At 38.7% G+C, this 15,466-nt stretch overlaps 2 protein-coding genes across 2 annotated transcripts; one reads left to right on the forward strand and one right to left on the reverse strand.

Annotated features, from left to right (window-relative positions):
• Nucleotides 1-24: 24 nt before the first annotated feature.
• Nucleotides 25-11,426, reverse strand: mrpl13 (mitochondrial ribosomal protein L13). The gene is made up of 7 exons (XM_020091288.2): nt 11,270-11,426; nt 10,210-10,333; nt 9,818-9,911; nt 9,464-9,524; nt 7,644-7,730; nt 6,177-6,298; nt 25-700 (listed from the first exon to the last, which is right to left on the reverse strand). The coding sequence occupies exons 1-7, from the start codon at nt 11,294-11,296 to the stop codon at nt 676-678; spliced, it is 540 nt and encodes a 179-aa protein (XP_019946847.1). The 5' UTR covers nt 11,297-11,426; the 3' UTR covers nt 25-675.
• A 163-nt stretch (nt 11,427-11,589) lies between these two features.
• Nucleotides 11,590-14,993, forward strand: dscc1 (DNA replication and sister chromatid cohesion 1). Its single transcript, XM_020091287.2, has 9 exons — nt 11,590-11,942; nt 12,554-12,722; nt 12,826-12,960; nt 13,228-13,318; nt 13,412-13,550; nt 13,637-13,689; nt 13,813-13,967; nt 14,384-14,532; nt 14,654-14,993. Exons 1-9 carry the CDS (start codon nt 11,773-11,775, stop codon nt 14,763-14,765), a joined length of 1,173 nt encoding a protein of 390 aa, XP_019946846.1. The 5' UTR covers nt 11,590-11,772; the 3' UTR covers nt 14,766-14,993.
• Nucleotides 14,994-15,466: the final 473 nt, after the last annotated feature.

The raw sequence follows: 15,466 nt of genomic DNA on the forward strand, positions 1-15,466 counted from the left end.
TTTGTTTAAAAAACATTACAAGGGCATGTTTAATTGTTTATTAGCCAATTTTTACAATGCAAATAAAAAGAACCGATTTTTATTTGACAACAATCTGGAAATCTATAAAGCACAATGATGAAAACAAAAAAAGAACAACTCTCTGACCAAAAAACATTTCCTACTGAACCCACACTGATGACCTGAGTGTTGTCATGGTAACACATTAATTGGTTTTGCGTGTGAAGCGACAAACCTTCAAAAAGCAGGATCGGATCTAATAGATGTCATTTTTTAATGACGCCTGAAATGATCCATATTGGTTCTATAATCACAGAAAAACCCACAGAATCTGATTTGATCTGATCTGAGCCACACAGGGAAATGTCATGCTGATTATTCAGACCAAAAAAAGACAAATGTTTTTGTTGATGTGGGCGTTTATGTTACGATTTAGTAAAGTCCAGTCGATCTTTGATGCCAGTTTAGGAGCAAAGAAGTCAGAGCTGCTGCTGCTGCTGTTGTTGATTCACCTGAACAGAAAAATATCTGTTTTTGTGTACGTTTGAATCTAACTATCAGAGTCCTGTCTTGGTCATGTATCCTTACACTAAATAAATGTGAGGAAACTGGTTGTGTCCAGTGAAGCATTAATGTGAAAATCTTCAGCTCTGCTCACATCAGGCAGCTTTGATTTCATTTCATCTTGAAGTCTTGAGGTCTGTGGAGGAAAAATAGAAACACAGAACAACACATTAGTATGGGGAGGCATTAAAGTCTTGCAAAAGATGCAATTACAAGGAAAAACACGACGAGAAAGTGACAGACGAGAAAGCCGACAGATCATATCGTTTTCTCTTTTCAAAATGAGACCAGACGCAGCATCCTCTTTGTGTTTCTCTCCTTTAATTTCGAGCAGAGATTACAGAGGACAGATATTATCACAGCGAGCTGTATTAGTTTTGATACAAAGTAGAAAAAACATTATCAAGTGTAATCACCTCGCTATCAACTACAGCGGTGTGTTTATGTTGTTGATGCTCTACGTCTTAGCATGTGTGTGTAATTTTAGTTCTGTCTTTGTGAGGACCAGTTTCAGTTATAGAACTGACGGAGTGAGGATATTTTTGTTGATACTCATAACTTCAAAGGTCTGTTTAAGGGTTGAGACTTGTTTTCTTCTGGGGGGGTGGGGGGGGGTCGGATCCAATAATAATCTTATCATCAAAAAATAATAACATTTCCCTCTTGCTCCAAGGTTTTTCTGAGAGAATATTAACTGTGTTTAATAAAGGGCAACGATTTCATCGCCCTCAATGACCTCCACCCCAGCTCCCATAACACACACATATTTGATCAGTAAAATGAATAAGACAGAGTGTGAGGGAGGCCCGCCGCTTAAATAAGCCAGGATTGGCTTGACCTTGACAACCACACAGTGACAGGCCTGAGCACGCTCACTGATTGGCTGAGGAGATTGGATCAGTAAACAATAAGAAGTGACTCATTTATCACTGTGCACACATACACAGACAATGCAGAATGCTTTGTACACGTCTGTTCAAGGCGCACAAACACAGGGGACAGTAGCTGAGTGAACACAACAATCTCTTGCTCCGAGACCTCTGGGAATTAAGCAGTTTCACTTTATTTATAAAGTTATGTCACTTCAGTTTGGATGAAAATCTTCTTTCTTAACTTAAACGCCCAATGTCGTGGTAATTATTGTATAAACCAAAGGTGTGTAGGGTAATAATTCTAATCCTAGATGACTGATGATTACACACACTTAGCCAAGACTAATGCAGTCTAATGCAGTCCTGTATCCCACCGCCCAGGCCCAACAGTCTTCTCAAATTAAATCAAGCTGCACCGAAGAAGATCCATGAATGATTCTCTGAGAAATCAAAGAGAATGTTGAAAATCTCTAAATGGAAAAAGAAAGTGGAAAAAAATCAATTCTGGAGCCACACCAAAATTGTATTGGTTATTTGCTATAGGGACATGTCTTCCTATACACAACTGAAGACACGTCCCTAGCATCAAACGGTGGTCACCACATCCTCTAACTTGAACTGGCAGTAGGTATTAATTAGTGCTGTAGAACGCACAAAAGATATTCTCCATTATGTTCTAAAATGGGAAAGTGTTGAGTTTAAAAAAACAGAGAGGCAATGATGTCTGATCTACTGAGCTGGCCACATGGCTTTCATAGTTCTGCCATACAAGCCAGTCAGATTCACCTTCAGCCTCAGCGTACCCTCAACTCCAGCCTGTGTCTTAGACCAAAACACTTGATGACACTGAGTTGCACAACTGAAGTTATGTCCCTAACATCCACTAGTGGCCACTAACACTTGCTAGCATCTACTGGTAGTTGGGAACTTAAATTGTGCAGAAGACCTTTAAAAGTACAAGGGATGGTCACCATCTTGTCCGATATTCTAAATGCGGCCCATGCCTATTCTTCCACCAAGTTTTGTGATATCCCACCAAGTAGTTTTTGTAAAATCCTTCTTACAAACAAACAAACCAACCGACAAACAGACGGGGGTGACAACATAACCTCCTTGGCAGATGTAATAAAACTAAACCTTGTAGGTAAGATTCATTGCAGGTCTTTTAAGACTGCATTCTTTTTAGCTATATTTAGAATACATACATATTATGTATCTAATGTAGTGTTGCGTAAATATCACGTTCTTATGTGACACATTAAGAAACATTAAAAAGTAGCATGATTGTGTTTCATAGTCTTGTTAAGTGGGTACTCACTGCTGGAATCAGATATAATTACAACAGAGAGCATTAAAGATTATAATGCAATATATTAACGCTGCCGAGTGAGGTGAGCCACAAGGCAGCAGTTGAATTTACTGCTTGATTTATTTTATGAGCTCATCAACAGTCACAATCTGTCAGTAATTAAATTAAGACTTACATATATATTTATAAAAAAGGTGTTGAGCCCACAGCTTCTGCAGTTGAAGATCTAACCAGGATAAGCAGATCAAATCACAAATCAGATCACATTTCTTTAGCAAGATGTTCTCTATCTTCTTCTTCTGTTCTTTATTACCTCCTCCAAAGAGGTTATGTTTTTATTGTCATTTGTTTATCAGTTAGCAGGATTCCTCAAAAAAGTGTTTTTACATGAAATCTGGTGGAGGGGCGGGGCCAGAACCAGCACCAAGGAAGAACCCATTACATTTATGAGCAGAACCAAAAGGTTGTTTTTGCACTCTCTTTAAAATGGCGGTACCCTTAGAAGAAACATATGCTCTCTGAGAGCCCTTCTAGTTATAAATGCAGTATGTCTTTTCTTTATAAGATGGAAAACATTCTGGCTTAAAAATGAGACTTTACACAGCCAGGGTACCTGCTTCTCACTGTGTAAATGACAAGTATAAACCAAACATTATGTACTATGCTGTAGGATCCAACACAACATCATAAACCTTTTTCTGCTGCCGACCATCTCATAAATTAAACTTTTCAAACAGGAACGGAGTCATGTTTATTTATTGCTCGCTCACGCTATAAATACTGAGGTGCAACCAACAATATGCTGGTGACAGTAAAACACGAGTGATTAACTGCTTGAAGTAACACTCAGCAGTGGCATATCATCATTTATCTGTCTCTTTTTGATTCCTATTTTACAATGACACACACATTAGACCAGTTTATAAAGCTATCGTATCTTCCAGATCACCACATGGTGTAGAGGCTCTGTTGCAGCAGTAAAGGGAGCGCTTGGTTTAATGTGGCAGATCTCCTTGCTCATGCAAACTGTTGATTTGTCGTCATGTAAAATTGAGATTTGAGAGATCGAGGTTCAAATTCAAATAGAATGAATCATGTAGCCCTACAGTGATGAATGCTAATGCTGAGCAGGTGGATCGCAGCATGCTCCCAGTTAACCCTTCAGAACGATGTTTACTATATGTGAGCCCAGAGAAATGCAACATGGACGACTTTATCATGACAGCAAACTGCAGGTCACAGTGTCAGTCTAATCTGCAACCAGCAAACGCTTCACTCAGAAGAGCCATGAATATGATTATGTCAAATAACAAGATGCTCATCCACACACACGCACGCACAGCATGTCCAAACAGTCAAGGAGTGGAGGACAGCAGCCAACTCTCCACACATGCATTTGTGACATTTCACTATTTCTTTTCAAAGCTTTGACACAGCATCTAGACCAGGGGACCAGATACAAAGTGTCTGTTAAACAATAGACCCTCTGTAGAGAAGCAGATGAGTGGCCTGTGATATCAGGATTTCTGCAGGTTTCAATAAGTTAATTTTAAGATTTTATACGACCACAATCAATGAAATTTAAGTCCTATGTCAAGTAAGACAGATGAGGAATATCAGCATCCCAGAATGACATTCAGAAGATAAGGTGAAGTAGCCGAGTAGAGAATTAACTCCAATATGCAACGTTAGATCTCAGACAGAGGCAGTAGGCGTCCATAGTATTTCCCACAGCTAAGCTGAGTGTACTCAGATAAATTCCTACAGAGAGGTTTCTTGACTCATCAGTTCCACGTTGGTCTTGTTTGTAGTTCTATTACAGCGTGCTAATAATTCATATTGTTAAGAAAGAACCACAACACACAGAGTCATTACAAACTATGCATACCGCCAAATAATTTAATTTGTTTTTAACATGAAAGAAGACGCATCAAATTAATGCTAATAAAATTTGTACCTTCCAAAATGTATTTAAAACCTAACATTTTAAGAAATTAAATTTTTAACACCTAAAATTCAAATTATTAAATGAAAATTTTTTCTGCAGAAACCTTGAAAATGAACAATGACCCTAGTGTATAAAGTTTTCAATGAAGTTCACAGGACAGTCTGGCTTGTAACCCTCAAATAAAAATGTTAAACACGTTAAATAAAAATGCAGACTTGGTGAAACTGGTCCTATATTTCATTAAATCCTACAACTGAATTCAAATAGTGAATTCTCAACCTTAGGATGTTTATTCCCATGAAACAGGAGCTACTCCAACAGATTGTCCCTATTCTCTGTTCCACACGTCACGCTTGTGCTTTGTTGGCTGACAATCATTCACTCCACAGCCACATGTGTTTGTAGTTATGATGAAAAATGTTGCATCTTATTTTTCTCCTCACAGAGGAGAGTGAAAACCGACAGGGTGGGTTCTGAATTGGATCTATTCATGCATACGTTGCTCAATAAGATGATGAAAACAAAGCGCTCTGCACCACTGACAAGGTCTGAACACTGGGCGAGTGCACCCCCCGTATTCATTAACATAAAGATTGCACTGTCCTGAATAATTATCAGTGACATGACAACTACAGTGACTCTCCTCTATACAATCCAAATGGACACATCTGAGAGGGAAAATAAATGAAAATAACAATATCTAGGACTCTTAATATCAGCTGTGGATTTATAAGCCTGTAATTCTTCTAAACACAAAATACAAAAATGTCTGTTTATCTCAGACATGTTCTACTGTTTTAAAAAAGTATTTGAAAGAATATTTTATTGTTATAGATAACCGACCAGCTGCTATATTCCAAACAGGAATGAATCACAGAGGCAGGTTGGTAGGAATATCAAAGACGGAAACAAGAAGCAGCACTGTGAGATGGTGCTCAATTCAACATCACCCCCTATTGGCTGTTCCATGTTAGTACAAGATACAAAAACATGGCTCTGTGTATGTTTGCGTGTTTGTATTGACGGTATTAAAAGAAAATATGGTGAAAATATTTTACTCTGCTCATAATAAAAATATGCATGTTTTACAATATGCATTGTATTCAATAAAAAATGTAGGATTTTCTAAAAAGGAAACCACTTAGTTAATTTAAGAGAAATGTCTTTTTTCTCTTTTGTATATTTACTAAGCTAGAACAAATTTTTAATCAGATTACTTGACATTCGATGGAATAATTGACAGAATACTCAATTACTAAAATAATCGATAGTTTCAGCACTAATGTGACGCACTCTACACAAATGTATGAACACCAAAATATCTTTGAACATTGAGACAGGAATAAAGACAGTGAGTCACCAGTTAATCTGGTGAGTGCTGTTGTTTCATCTCCTTCTGTATTTGTGTACTAAGCACTATGTCGTGATGTCTACATTGCATAAGTTGTGTTTGAGTGCGGACTGGACGTGTGTTTCTACATACGGTGTCCAAAGCCTGGGGAAGGCGTCGACCTCCTTCTCTGTGTACTCGTTGAGTTTCCTGGGGATCTTTCTGGGCTGAGGCAGTTCCTCCGTCAGATTGGCTCGGATGTCCTCTGGGAGCTCCTAGTGAGGGGTGGAGAGAGGAGGCGGGACACCAGATTAAAGAAGAAAGAAATGAAAATGGATGAAATAAAGAATCAAAAGGAGGTGACATAAAGAAGTTACGATTTACGCCATTAATAGAAGCAGTTAAATATTCTACTCAGTCCATCACTCTCCAAGGTTCCCAGATAGTCACTCTCATTAATAATCATTAACGGTGTGTGTGTGTCGATGGATTAATTAAGGAGGGGGCAAACAGTTCCGGATAAAAGACTAAAAGTTTCAAGAATACTTTTACACCATCCATTACACCAACGAAGTTTGACACTGGTGATTCTTGCCATGCAACTTTAAAATCATCAAGATTTAATGACAATGACCTTTTAACTAAGGTAGTAAGAGGAGAAGGTTCAACAGCAACACACTTTGAGAAATAGAAAAAAAAAAAATCACACTTTTATATCCAGTCAAAGCTGTATTCAGAGATTTGGCTTTTTGAGGAAAACGGTACAACCATGATGCAGAAAATAAAAGACAACATTGACAGAAACCAGCTGATTTGTTACAATCAGTCAGAAAGCAACATTAGCTTTCATTTGTCGTCATGTTTCTCTCATACAAGTCCTGTTAGTTTTTTCCTCTCTATCAATTCCTCAAAAAATGTCTGTCTCTTTAGCAGCTAAAAGCTCCACTATTGTCATTTGTCATCTGGTGATGATCACGTAATGCGTGGCTAGTTTATCAGAGCTCGCTGAAAACAGCTGCCTGCAGCATCTGGACACAAAGATGATTAGAGCAGTGAGAGGGAACCACATCTGTAAACTGTGACTTCTGAACACAAACAATGAGCTGAAAGATTCCAAAAAGCTTGGTGGAGCTGATGGGAACTGATGAGTCAGCTTATAACTCTATGTTTTATCACCAAAAATGAACATGACACAGTTATATTTGTTAATATAAAAGAAATGTTCATCTCTAAGTTATGGGAAACACTGAGTGAGCGGTCGCTGAATTGTCCTGCAGTTAAAACAGCCACACCAGATGGGAAAACAAAAATAAAGAAACCAGCTTATACTCTACTACAGCAAAAATAGAAATCATGTTGGACTTAATCGTCTATATAAGTGTATATTAAATATCTGATATTAACTATAAAGGTGAAGCAACTGAAATAAAGAAAACCTTGACATGGGACAGAGTTGGGAACACAAGATAAAACTTGGCTCATCTGTTTGAGTCTATTTCAGTGAAATAACATTAATGCATTTTATGTGTATTATTACATATTATAAGCCTGGATGTTTAATTTATGAGATAATTTTCTGTACACCTCAGTTCTAAGACACACAAAAGAAACTGGACTTACATCTTCAGTAAAGATGTGTAGTCGCTGCATCATGGTGCGACGGTGTAGATTCTTAGGCAGCATGCCGTAAACTGCCAACTTCACAATCTGGTGAGAAGAAGCACATTGAAAAGTATAGCACACAGTCAATTCCACCGTTTCTCGTAAAACAGTGTCTGCGGCAACCTCACACAAGTTCTCCTGTATTTTTCCAGTTTGTTTCTCAGTGTGAGGCTGGCTGCTAAGATGTGAAATTTAACTTGGACTGAGTTACTGGACTGAGCTATTGTTGGGCAGATAATATGTTGGACAGAGATGCTGGACAGAGATGCTGGACAGAGACAGCACTAACAAATCCTTCATCTGTCAAATTCCATTTCTCACTCCAACCCTCCACAACTCACTTTAACTTAACCACCCCCAGGATACATGTCTGTGGTCAGAGGCTGGACTTCAACCTGCAGCAGCTAAGAGCCAACAGCAGAGTGCACGTCTTTCCTGGTTTAATGAAATACAGATCGGGAACCAGTTCAGGTCATTCAGCTACTTTTACTGGTTCCAATGTAAGGGGAGCAACTTTCTGGTATTTTTGTTTTTTTTAGCCCGCACAAGTTGAAAAAGAAAAAGCTAAAATTCTAAAATGACCTGCTGTATAGTTCTTATTTTTTTGTTACAGTTAACATGTTAAAATGATTCTTAATTGGGAATTGATAAAATTGTATTAATCCCAACACTATTATTGATTCTGCCGATCAGTCTAATTCTTTATTCCCTTAAAGAGACCCAAACAATGTTTTGTATGGACAAAGGATGCTCGTGTTTAATTAACTCCGCCAATGAGGTTATGTTTTAGCCCCAGTCCATTTGTTTGTTGCTTTCACAAAACTTGGTGAAATGATGCAGCATGGTCGGGGAAGAGCACATTCAATTTTCAGATCCAGATCAGGTGACACATCTAGGGTTTTTAACATTGAATGAGAAGAGTGTTCATTGTTTTTGAACTGAATTGTTTTCACCCCATCCATTTGTTTGTTAGTCTTTATGTTTGATTGTAAGATAAATTATACAAAAACAACAGAATGGAGATCCACGAAACTTAAGAGGAAGGATGTGGTGTGGGTCAGGAAAGATGCCAGTAAATAGGGGGTGGATCCAGGAATTTGTTTCCACACTTTCTTTAATATTTCGCAATTTTTTTATTTTTCAACATTTTCCTTGAGAATAATTCATGGATCTTGAAGTAACTCAGGCACATTTAGAGATGTGATATTTGGTGCAGCCTCATTGAATTTAAGATGACTGTTTGGTGAAGGTATGCACTTCTTGTGAGTGCCATTCCAGTAATCTCTTAGGATGATGATATTATCATGATATTGGATATATATCAAAGTGGTTTACCAGATAGTTTTTAGTTCACATCCAGTTCTAAATTTAGATTTATCTGTGTGCAATAAGTCAAACACAGCGAACCCCAAAACTGCAAAAATGCAACAAACTAAAACCGCAGGAATTATCCCTGAGCTGACATTCTCATACTGAGTTTCACCAAACACCAACGTCTCTACTGTAAATCCACAGCTGTTTAATCCCTGTCCTCTGCACTTCACATTAACGTGCACCAGCAGCACATACAGTATGAAGGAAGGGATAACTGTCAAACCATGACGTGCCTACTCTGCACAGCGTGTGGCAGACACAGAAATTATACTAATCTCCAAGAATGTGGGTTAAAATCCTACACACAATAGAACAGAAATCCACAGTGTACAGGGGGGCGGCTGTGACATTTCTGTGATTTTGCTATATTTTCTGAAAGTAAGAAACCAATGATGGAAACTTACAGCTTGTGGGTCTTTTTGATGCAACTGAGCAGCTGTGAGTTGTTTGAATCCACCTGGATACCTTGAGAACAAAAAAGAGAGTCCCTGTTTTGTTAACTAACACACTCTATTCCACTTACAGTAATTATATATGCTTGTATGTAAAAATAAAAGCATGCAGATACCAGACATTATGTAGAATACGTTTCTCTACTAAACACAATTAATTTAAAGGTACAATGTGTAGAACTGAGTGATATCTTGAGGTGAAGTTGCATGTTGCAGCTGGATACTCCTCATCTCTCTCACCCCCCTTGTAAAGTGTCTTGTAAAATAAAAAGAGAAAAAGGGAAGAATAAAAACATGGGGACTCACCCTGTGTGTGACGAGTAAACTTTCTGCTCCCATTTGTTTCCAGAGAAAGCTATGTGTTTGGTGTTAATTACTACTACATGGTCTCCACAGTCACCTGCAAAGATGATCGAGGTCACCGTAATGTTAGAAATCATACGACACTCGACAGTGTTTTAACAGACAGAGCTGGACTACCAATGATATATGACACAGGAGCTAATTTTTAGTTCAGTAAATACTCATCTTCCAGAAAACAGAGATTATTATGGTACATACAATATTTAATTAAGACATTGTGAGAAAAAGCTGACATATTTTGAAGGTTGATCCTCTGCTGCCACCATGTGGCCACTCCATGCCAGAACTTTACACTGAGATGGGGGGGGTGGGTGGGGGGGGCAGCTGTTACTTACTGAGTGCATGGTAGATAGGTTTGTGTTTGCCCTGTAATCGCACAGAACACATTGTTGCGATCTTGCCAGGAGGCTGCATCTTGGCATCGATTACGAACCAGGAGCGGGCAAAGGTTGCCCATTGCTGAAAGCAGAAAGTGATAAGGAATTAGATTACATAAAACCAACCCTAAGAAATGATCTGCAATCGGACAATCTGATTTACAGAACATACTAAACATCTCCATCACCAGCACAAATTCACTGTCAATCCCTGTTTGTGGCAGATGCAGAAACTGAAGTCTAACCTAAGTTAGAACACACAGTAGAAATTCATAGTGTGTCTATTTGCAATTTATTGTATGTAACAAGCCAAACTATTTCGATTTGTATTAATAAATCCTCTTAAAACTACAATCTAGTCCAAAAGGTGGGACCATAAATCTAGTATGTTCCACCTCAAATACCAATCTCATACATTATTATGTTTTAGATCATAACAACATGGAGTCAGTGTGAGTTTGAGAGAAGAGACAGAACAAGTGAAACTGAAGGAACAAGAACCAGTGTGTAAAGTGAACCTGGGAGAATCAATGCAGTTATAAAGGATGGTCACACGAAATAAATGAATACAATGGTGATTTGATTTCGGTTTTCGTTCTGTTTACATTGATGATTAAAAACTTCATAATATGACTCTTCTTCTTTATATTTAGTGCCTAAAACTGATTTTTAATGTTTATTTTTTCTGTGTAATTTAGTGGCAGCCAGTTAACTGCACCATCATGTCCAAACCTGAGCCATTTAAGATAAACACACTGGTCTGAAAGGTTTGAGACTAAAGAAAGGGCCAATAACTAATCCCACAAAATCCCATAACAACGATTCACGTAGGAATAACACTATATAACGTTAACGTTTACATAAATTAACCATGTGTACTACTGGGTGCACGGTTATGACGTCTCGTTAGCAGCGCTAGCTAACAGTGTGGCTATCGGCCAGCATGACATTACACACACGTAACGCTTAAACCGTGAGTTGACAATAAGATCAAATCCATCATAGTGTATTAAATCACCTGAGCAGATCTGGAGAAACTTGACATGTCGACGACTCTATCGGCTCATTCTCAAAATATTTGACCCTCAATGAGAGTGGCGGTCCGCTCGGTAAAAATGTTCGCGTCGAAACACTTCTTAGCGAATTTTCCGGTCCTAGGTTGCAGCTTTATCGTGTGATGAAACTTACTGACATTTCTTGTGAAATATATTTCCTGTCTCTGCATCGACCCATGCAACATCCATCCATGACGTTTAAAAAATATATATTCAAATCGTTTTTGCAATTACCTAAAGTCTGTTGAACAGTAGTTTCTACCCGGAGCTATTTTTAAATCGCGCTATGACGTAACTACCGCTTCCTGCCTCTGACAGAAAGAGAGCGGGGAAATTTGACAATCACCGACAACAGCAACACAGATACATTAGATCCCTGTTGTTTTCTTCTCCGGTAGAAAACACACAGGTCCACAGAGTTTATTTTCCTCAACATTGTTATTCCCGCGTGTCGTCTGAGCGGAACATGAGAAGTTTAGAGGAGGTGCAGGCCACGCTGCAGATCGCCAAACTGAAAGAAGACGATCTACAGAAAACCGTCCACTGTCTGTCTTTTGGAGAGAATGTCTCCTCTTCAGATTACTGCCTGGTGGAGCTGGACGAGACGCTGTATAAACACATCGAGGCTGGACAAAGGTAAACTAGTGATGGTGGGAATTCCGTCGGGAAACACTGGTCCTCTGATCAGTGTCATGACTGATTAAGCTACAGCTGCTGAATCTCTTCAATCTCTAAAATACAAAGGAAATACGCGTCTCAAGTGCTCAAAAGCTTAAAGATATATCTTCTACATACTTAGTTAATATGACAGCAAGTCACATTTCAATGGTTATTTCATTTACAGTGATTTTTTTTTTTTAACAACAAAAACAATAATAACTCTTGGAGGCAGTTAAACTAACATCAAATATCTGGTTTGCACAACTGTTCATCGATACAAAAGCTGATAAGAGCACATGATGTTTTAACTGTTAACCTTTTATTCTTGTTTAAATTATTTCATTGTTTTTAGGTCATCCACTAACTAGAATGTTAGTGGTCTGATCCCCGGCTCCTTCTATCTACATACTGATATCTTGGGCAACATACTGAACCGCAAAATTGCTCCTGAATAGTGTGTGATCGAAAAACGTCGGGTTGCTGTGTGAGTGTGTGTGAGAATTGTTGAATGTCGCTCTAAAACTCTTTGCGTCATTGGAAAGACTAAAGTCCACAGTCCATTTCATTTCATTTTCTCCTTTTTCCAGTCTGGTGATTCGGGGGGATAAAGATGAGCAGGCTGTGCTCTGCAGTGGGGACACAACCTACGATCTTAAAATAGCCGACACCTCCAACTTGCTGCTGTTTGTGCCAGGATGCAAAACGCCGGACCAACTCACTAACAGCCAGGAAAGCTCTCAATTGGTGCACACCCAGGTATGGAAATCAAATCATGCATGTGCAGCACCCATGTAAACATACATGTTCGCATAATGTTTGGTTGGATTTATGACCCTGACGTTTCCTACTTCTGTTGTAGATCTGGGGATTTTGTAACAGCTACTGGGAACTGAGGAAGCGGCGTCCTAAAGTGAAGAAACTGACAAAGCTTTTAATGGAGAATCCATATGAAGGACCTGCTTTAGGGGGGCAGGTGGAGAACACAGAGAACAGGGTAAAACATCTTCTTAATACATAATAACCTGTAGAACTGAGTTGTATAGGACATGTCTCTCTCAGTAGGACTCATGTTGGAATTAATTATGCAGGCTATCTGCGAAGTTCAAGAAAATTTAGCATGTAAAGAAACAGTTGATCAATGAAAATGAATTGCTTTAACCTTAAACTACACATTTGAGTTAAGCTGTCTATGAAGACTGTTGCCATCAAATGTTTTTGTGTTTCTTAGTAAGAGTTTCCCGTTGTGTTCCTCTGTTGTCAGTACACAATGCAGGATCTGTTGGAGAGGATCCAGGCCAGTGAAGAGGAGATAAAGACCCATTTAGAGACCATCCATGCCTGTCAGATCGATGGTAAACAGTGACTTATGTTAATAATTTACATAAACACGTGTATGCATTGTTAAACCTACCAGATGTGTGTTCATATCAGAGTTTTTCTTCCAGGTTACTGGTGCATTCTAGACTTTGATTATGAGATGAAGCTGCTCGGTCACGTGACTCAGCTGGTGGATTCTGAGTCGTGGCCCCTCAACAAGGTTCCCCTTCAAACAAGTCTGGAAGAGTTAGCCCCTCTGGAGCCCAAGTACGTTAAGGCCTGGGATCATTATGTTGATTGAGTAAATTAGATTTTTAGTTATAATAAATAATATTCTCTTTTTTTTCCCACAGAGAAATGATCGAGCATTGCTTGAACTGCTATGGGAAACGCTATCTTGAAACTGGTAAAATAAAAATCTATGGCGATTCAATTGACAGATCATAAGTTTCATTAGTGAGAAGAATGTGGACACAGTCTGGAAGTACACTACTGAATTCTGTGTGTTTCCTGTGTTTTCCCTGCACAGACAAAGTATTTTATGCATTGCACGAGGATAAAGTCTGTCGGGGCATCGCACTAATGCTGCTGCAGAACGCTGTCAAGTTCAACCTGAGGGAGTTTCAGGAGGTCTGGCAGCAGAGCGTCCCAGAGGGCATGAGCACAAGACTAGAGCAGCTGAAGGTTAGCCTGCACCTCGCTTAAACTGTGTACTGATATCTGAGCAGAGAAGGGTGGGTGAAGTTTTCTCTCTTCTCTGTTTAACATATTATACATATTTTTCTACACATTTTTGTGCCCAACCTCAGACTTTTTGAAAGAGAAGAGAAAATCTCAATACTTTGAATAAGGAGAAAGAATTGCTTCATCTTGCACGATTGAGATTATCTATCTGAATTACATCTCCCCTCTCAAAGAGCTTCACGTTGTCTTTTGTTTCAAAAGACATGGCACCTGGCAGTCTGCATGTTTTATAAGATTTAAATAGGTTGACTTCAGAATACATATAAAGCCAATACACCTTGCAGCTAAAAAACTGTAGAGTGCTATGGCTTCTAGGAGTCTAAAATGCTGTGCTGATGGCTTTGTAAATCTTCCAGAGTGTTGCCCTGGTAGACCGCACATCCCGTCCACAGACCATCTGCCTGCTGCGGGTGGAGGATCTCCCAGAAGACACACTGGAGCGCTTCAACCAGCTCTTCACACTCCGAGAGAAATGGACAGAAGACGACATCACACCATACATACAGTAGGTGTTATCCCACTGAGAAATGATGTTAACTTCTATTTAAGCAAAATAATAACGTGTAAATGACCTCAGTGGCCTGGTTTATATATTTATATGTAATGCTTCACATCTCCTTGTCCAGAGACCTGTGTGGAGAGAAACAGACCGTCGGAGCCCTCCTGACCAAATACGCTCGGTCCTCAATGCAAAACGGGATCAAGGTGTTCAACTCCAGAAGACCTGTGGCCACATGAACGTGTCACATTTGAAAATAAATGTGGTATTATACTCATACTAGTCCCTAAAAATGCCATTAGCATTGTAGATATTTATCAATCAACTATCTCAAAGAGTTATTACAACTATCCTATTAAAGTTCAAATATTAAAATGTTTTTGTCACTAAAATCAAACTTGATTTTGTTTTTTATTTTACCTGTAAAAAACTTTTGTATGCTGACAATAAAATATGTTTTCCTAAAATTGTAATATAGGTTATTGTATCCGTCTCATATCATCTTTAACTAATTTGAGATGGACAAATTATACTATTATCTTTTTCATTTCCAGCATAAATTACACTGCTGTTATGCTGGAGTTTGTCCTCAAGGTGGAGTCGTGTGTTGAAAATGTAACCTCTCATAAGTACAGATACTACTGGCTGACATTACCAGCTGTGTGTCCTTTACTGCATTAATCAGTCTCAAATTACATAGAGCAAAAACAATTAGATGGTTGACTGATTCATTAATCGACAGCAGGTTTATCAGCAGCTATTTTGAAAACAGTATTTTAAGAAAAAAAGCAACGCAAAAATGTATCAAGACTAATATTTGAATTAAGACAAACACACAGTATGTGGTCAGCTCAGATACAGGTTGACTAAAATCCCCCCAGCTTTATAGTTTATGGCTTCATTACAGCTGCTACAACATTTAAAAAAGTGTATACTGTCA

The sequence above is a fragment of the Paralichthys olivaceus genome, chromosome 13 (assembly GCF_024713975.1).
Source record: "Paralichthys olivaceus isolate ysfri-2021 chromosome 13, ASM2471397v2, whole genome shotgun sequence".
Lineage (NCBI taxonomy): Eukaryota > Metazoa > Chordata > Actinopteri > Pleuronectiformes > Paralichthyidae > Paralichthys > Paralichthys olivaceus.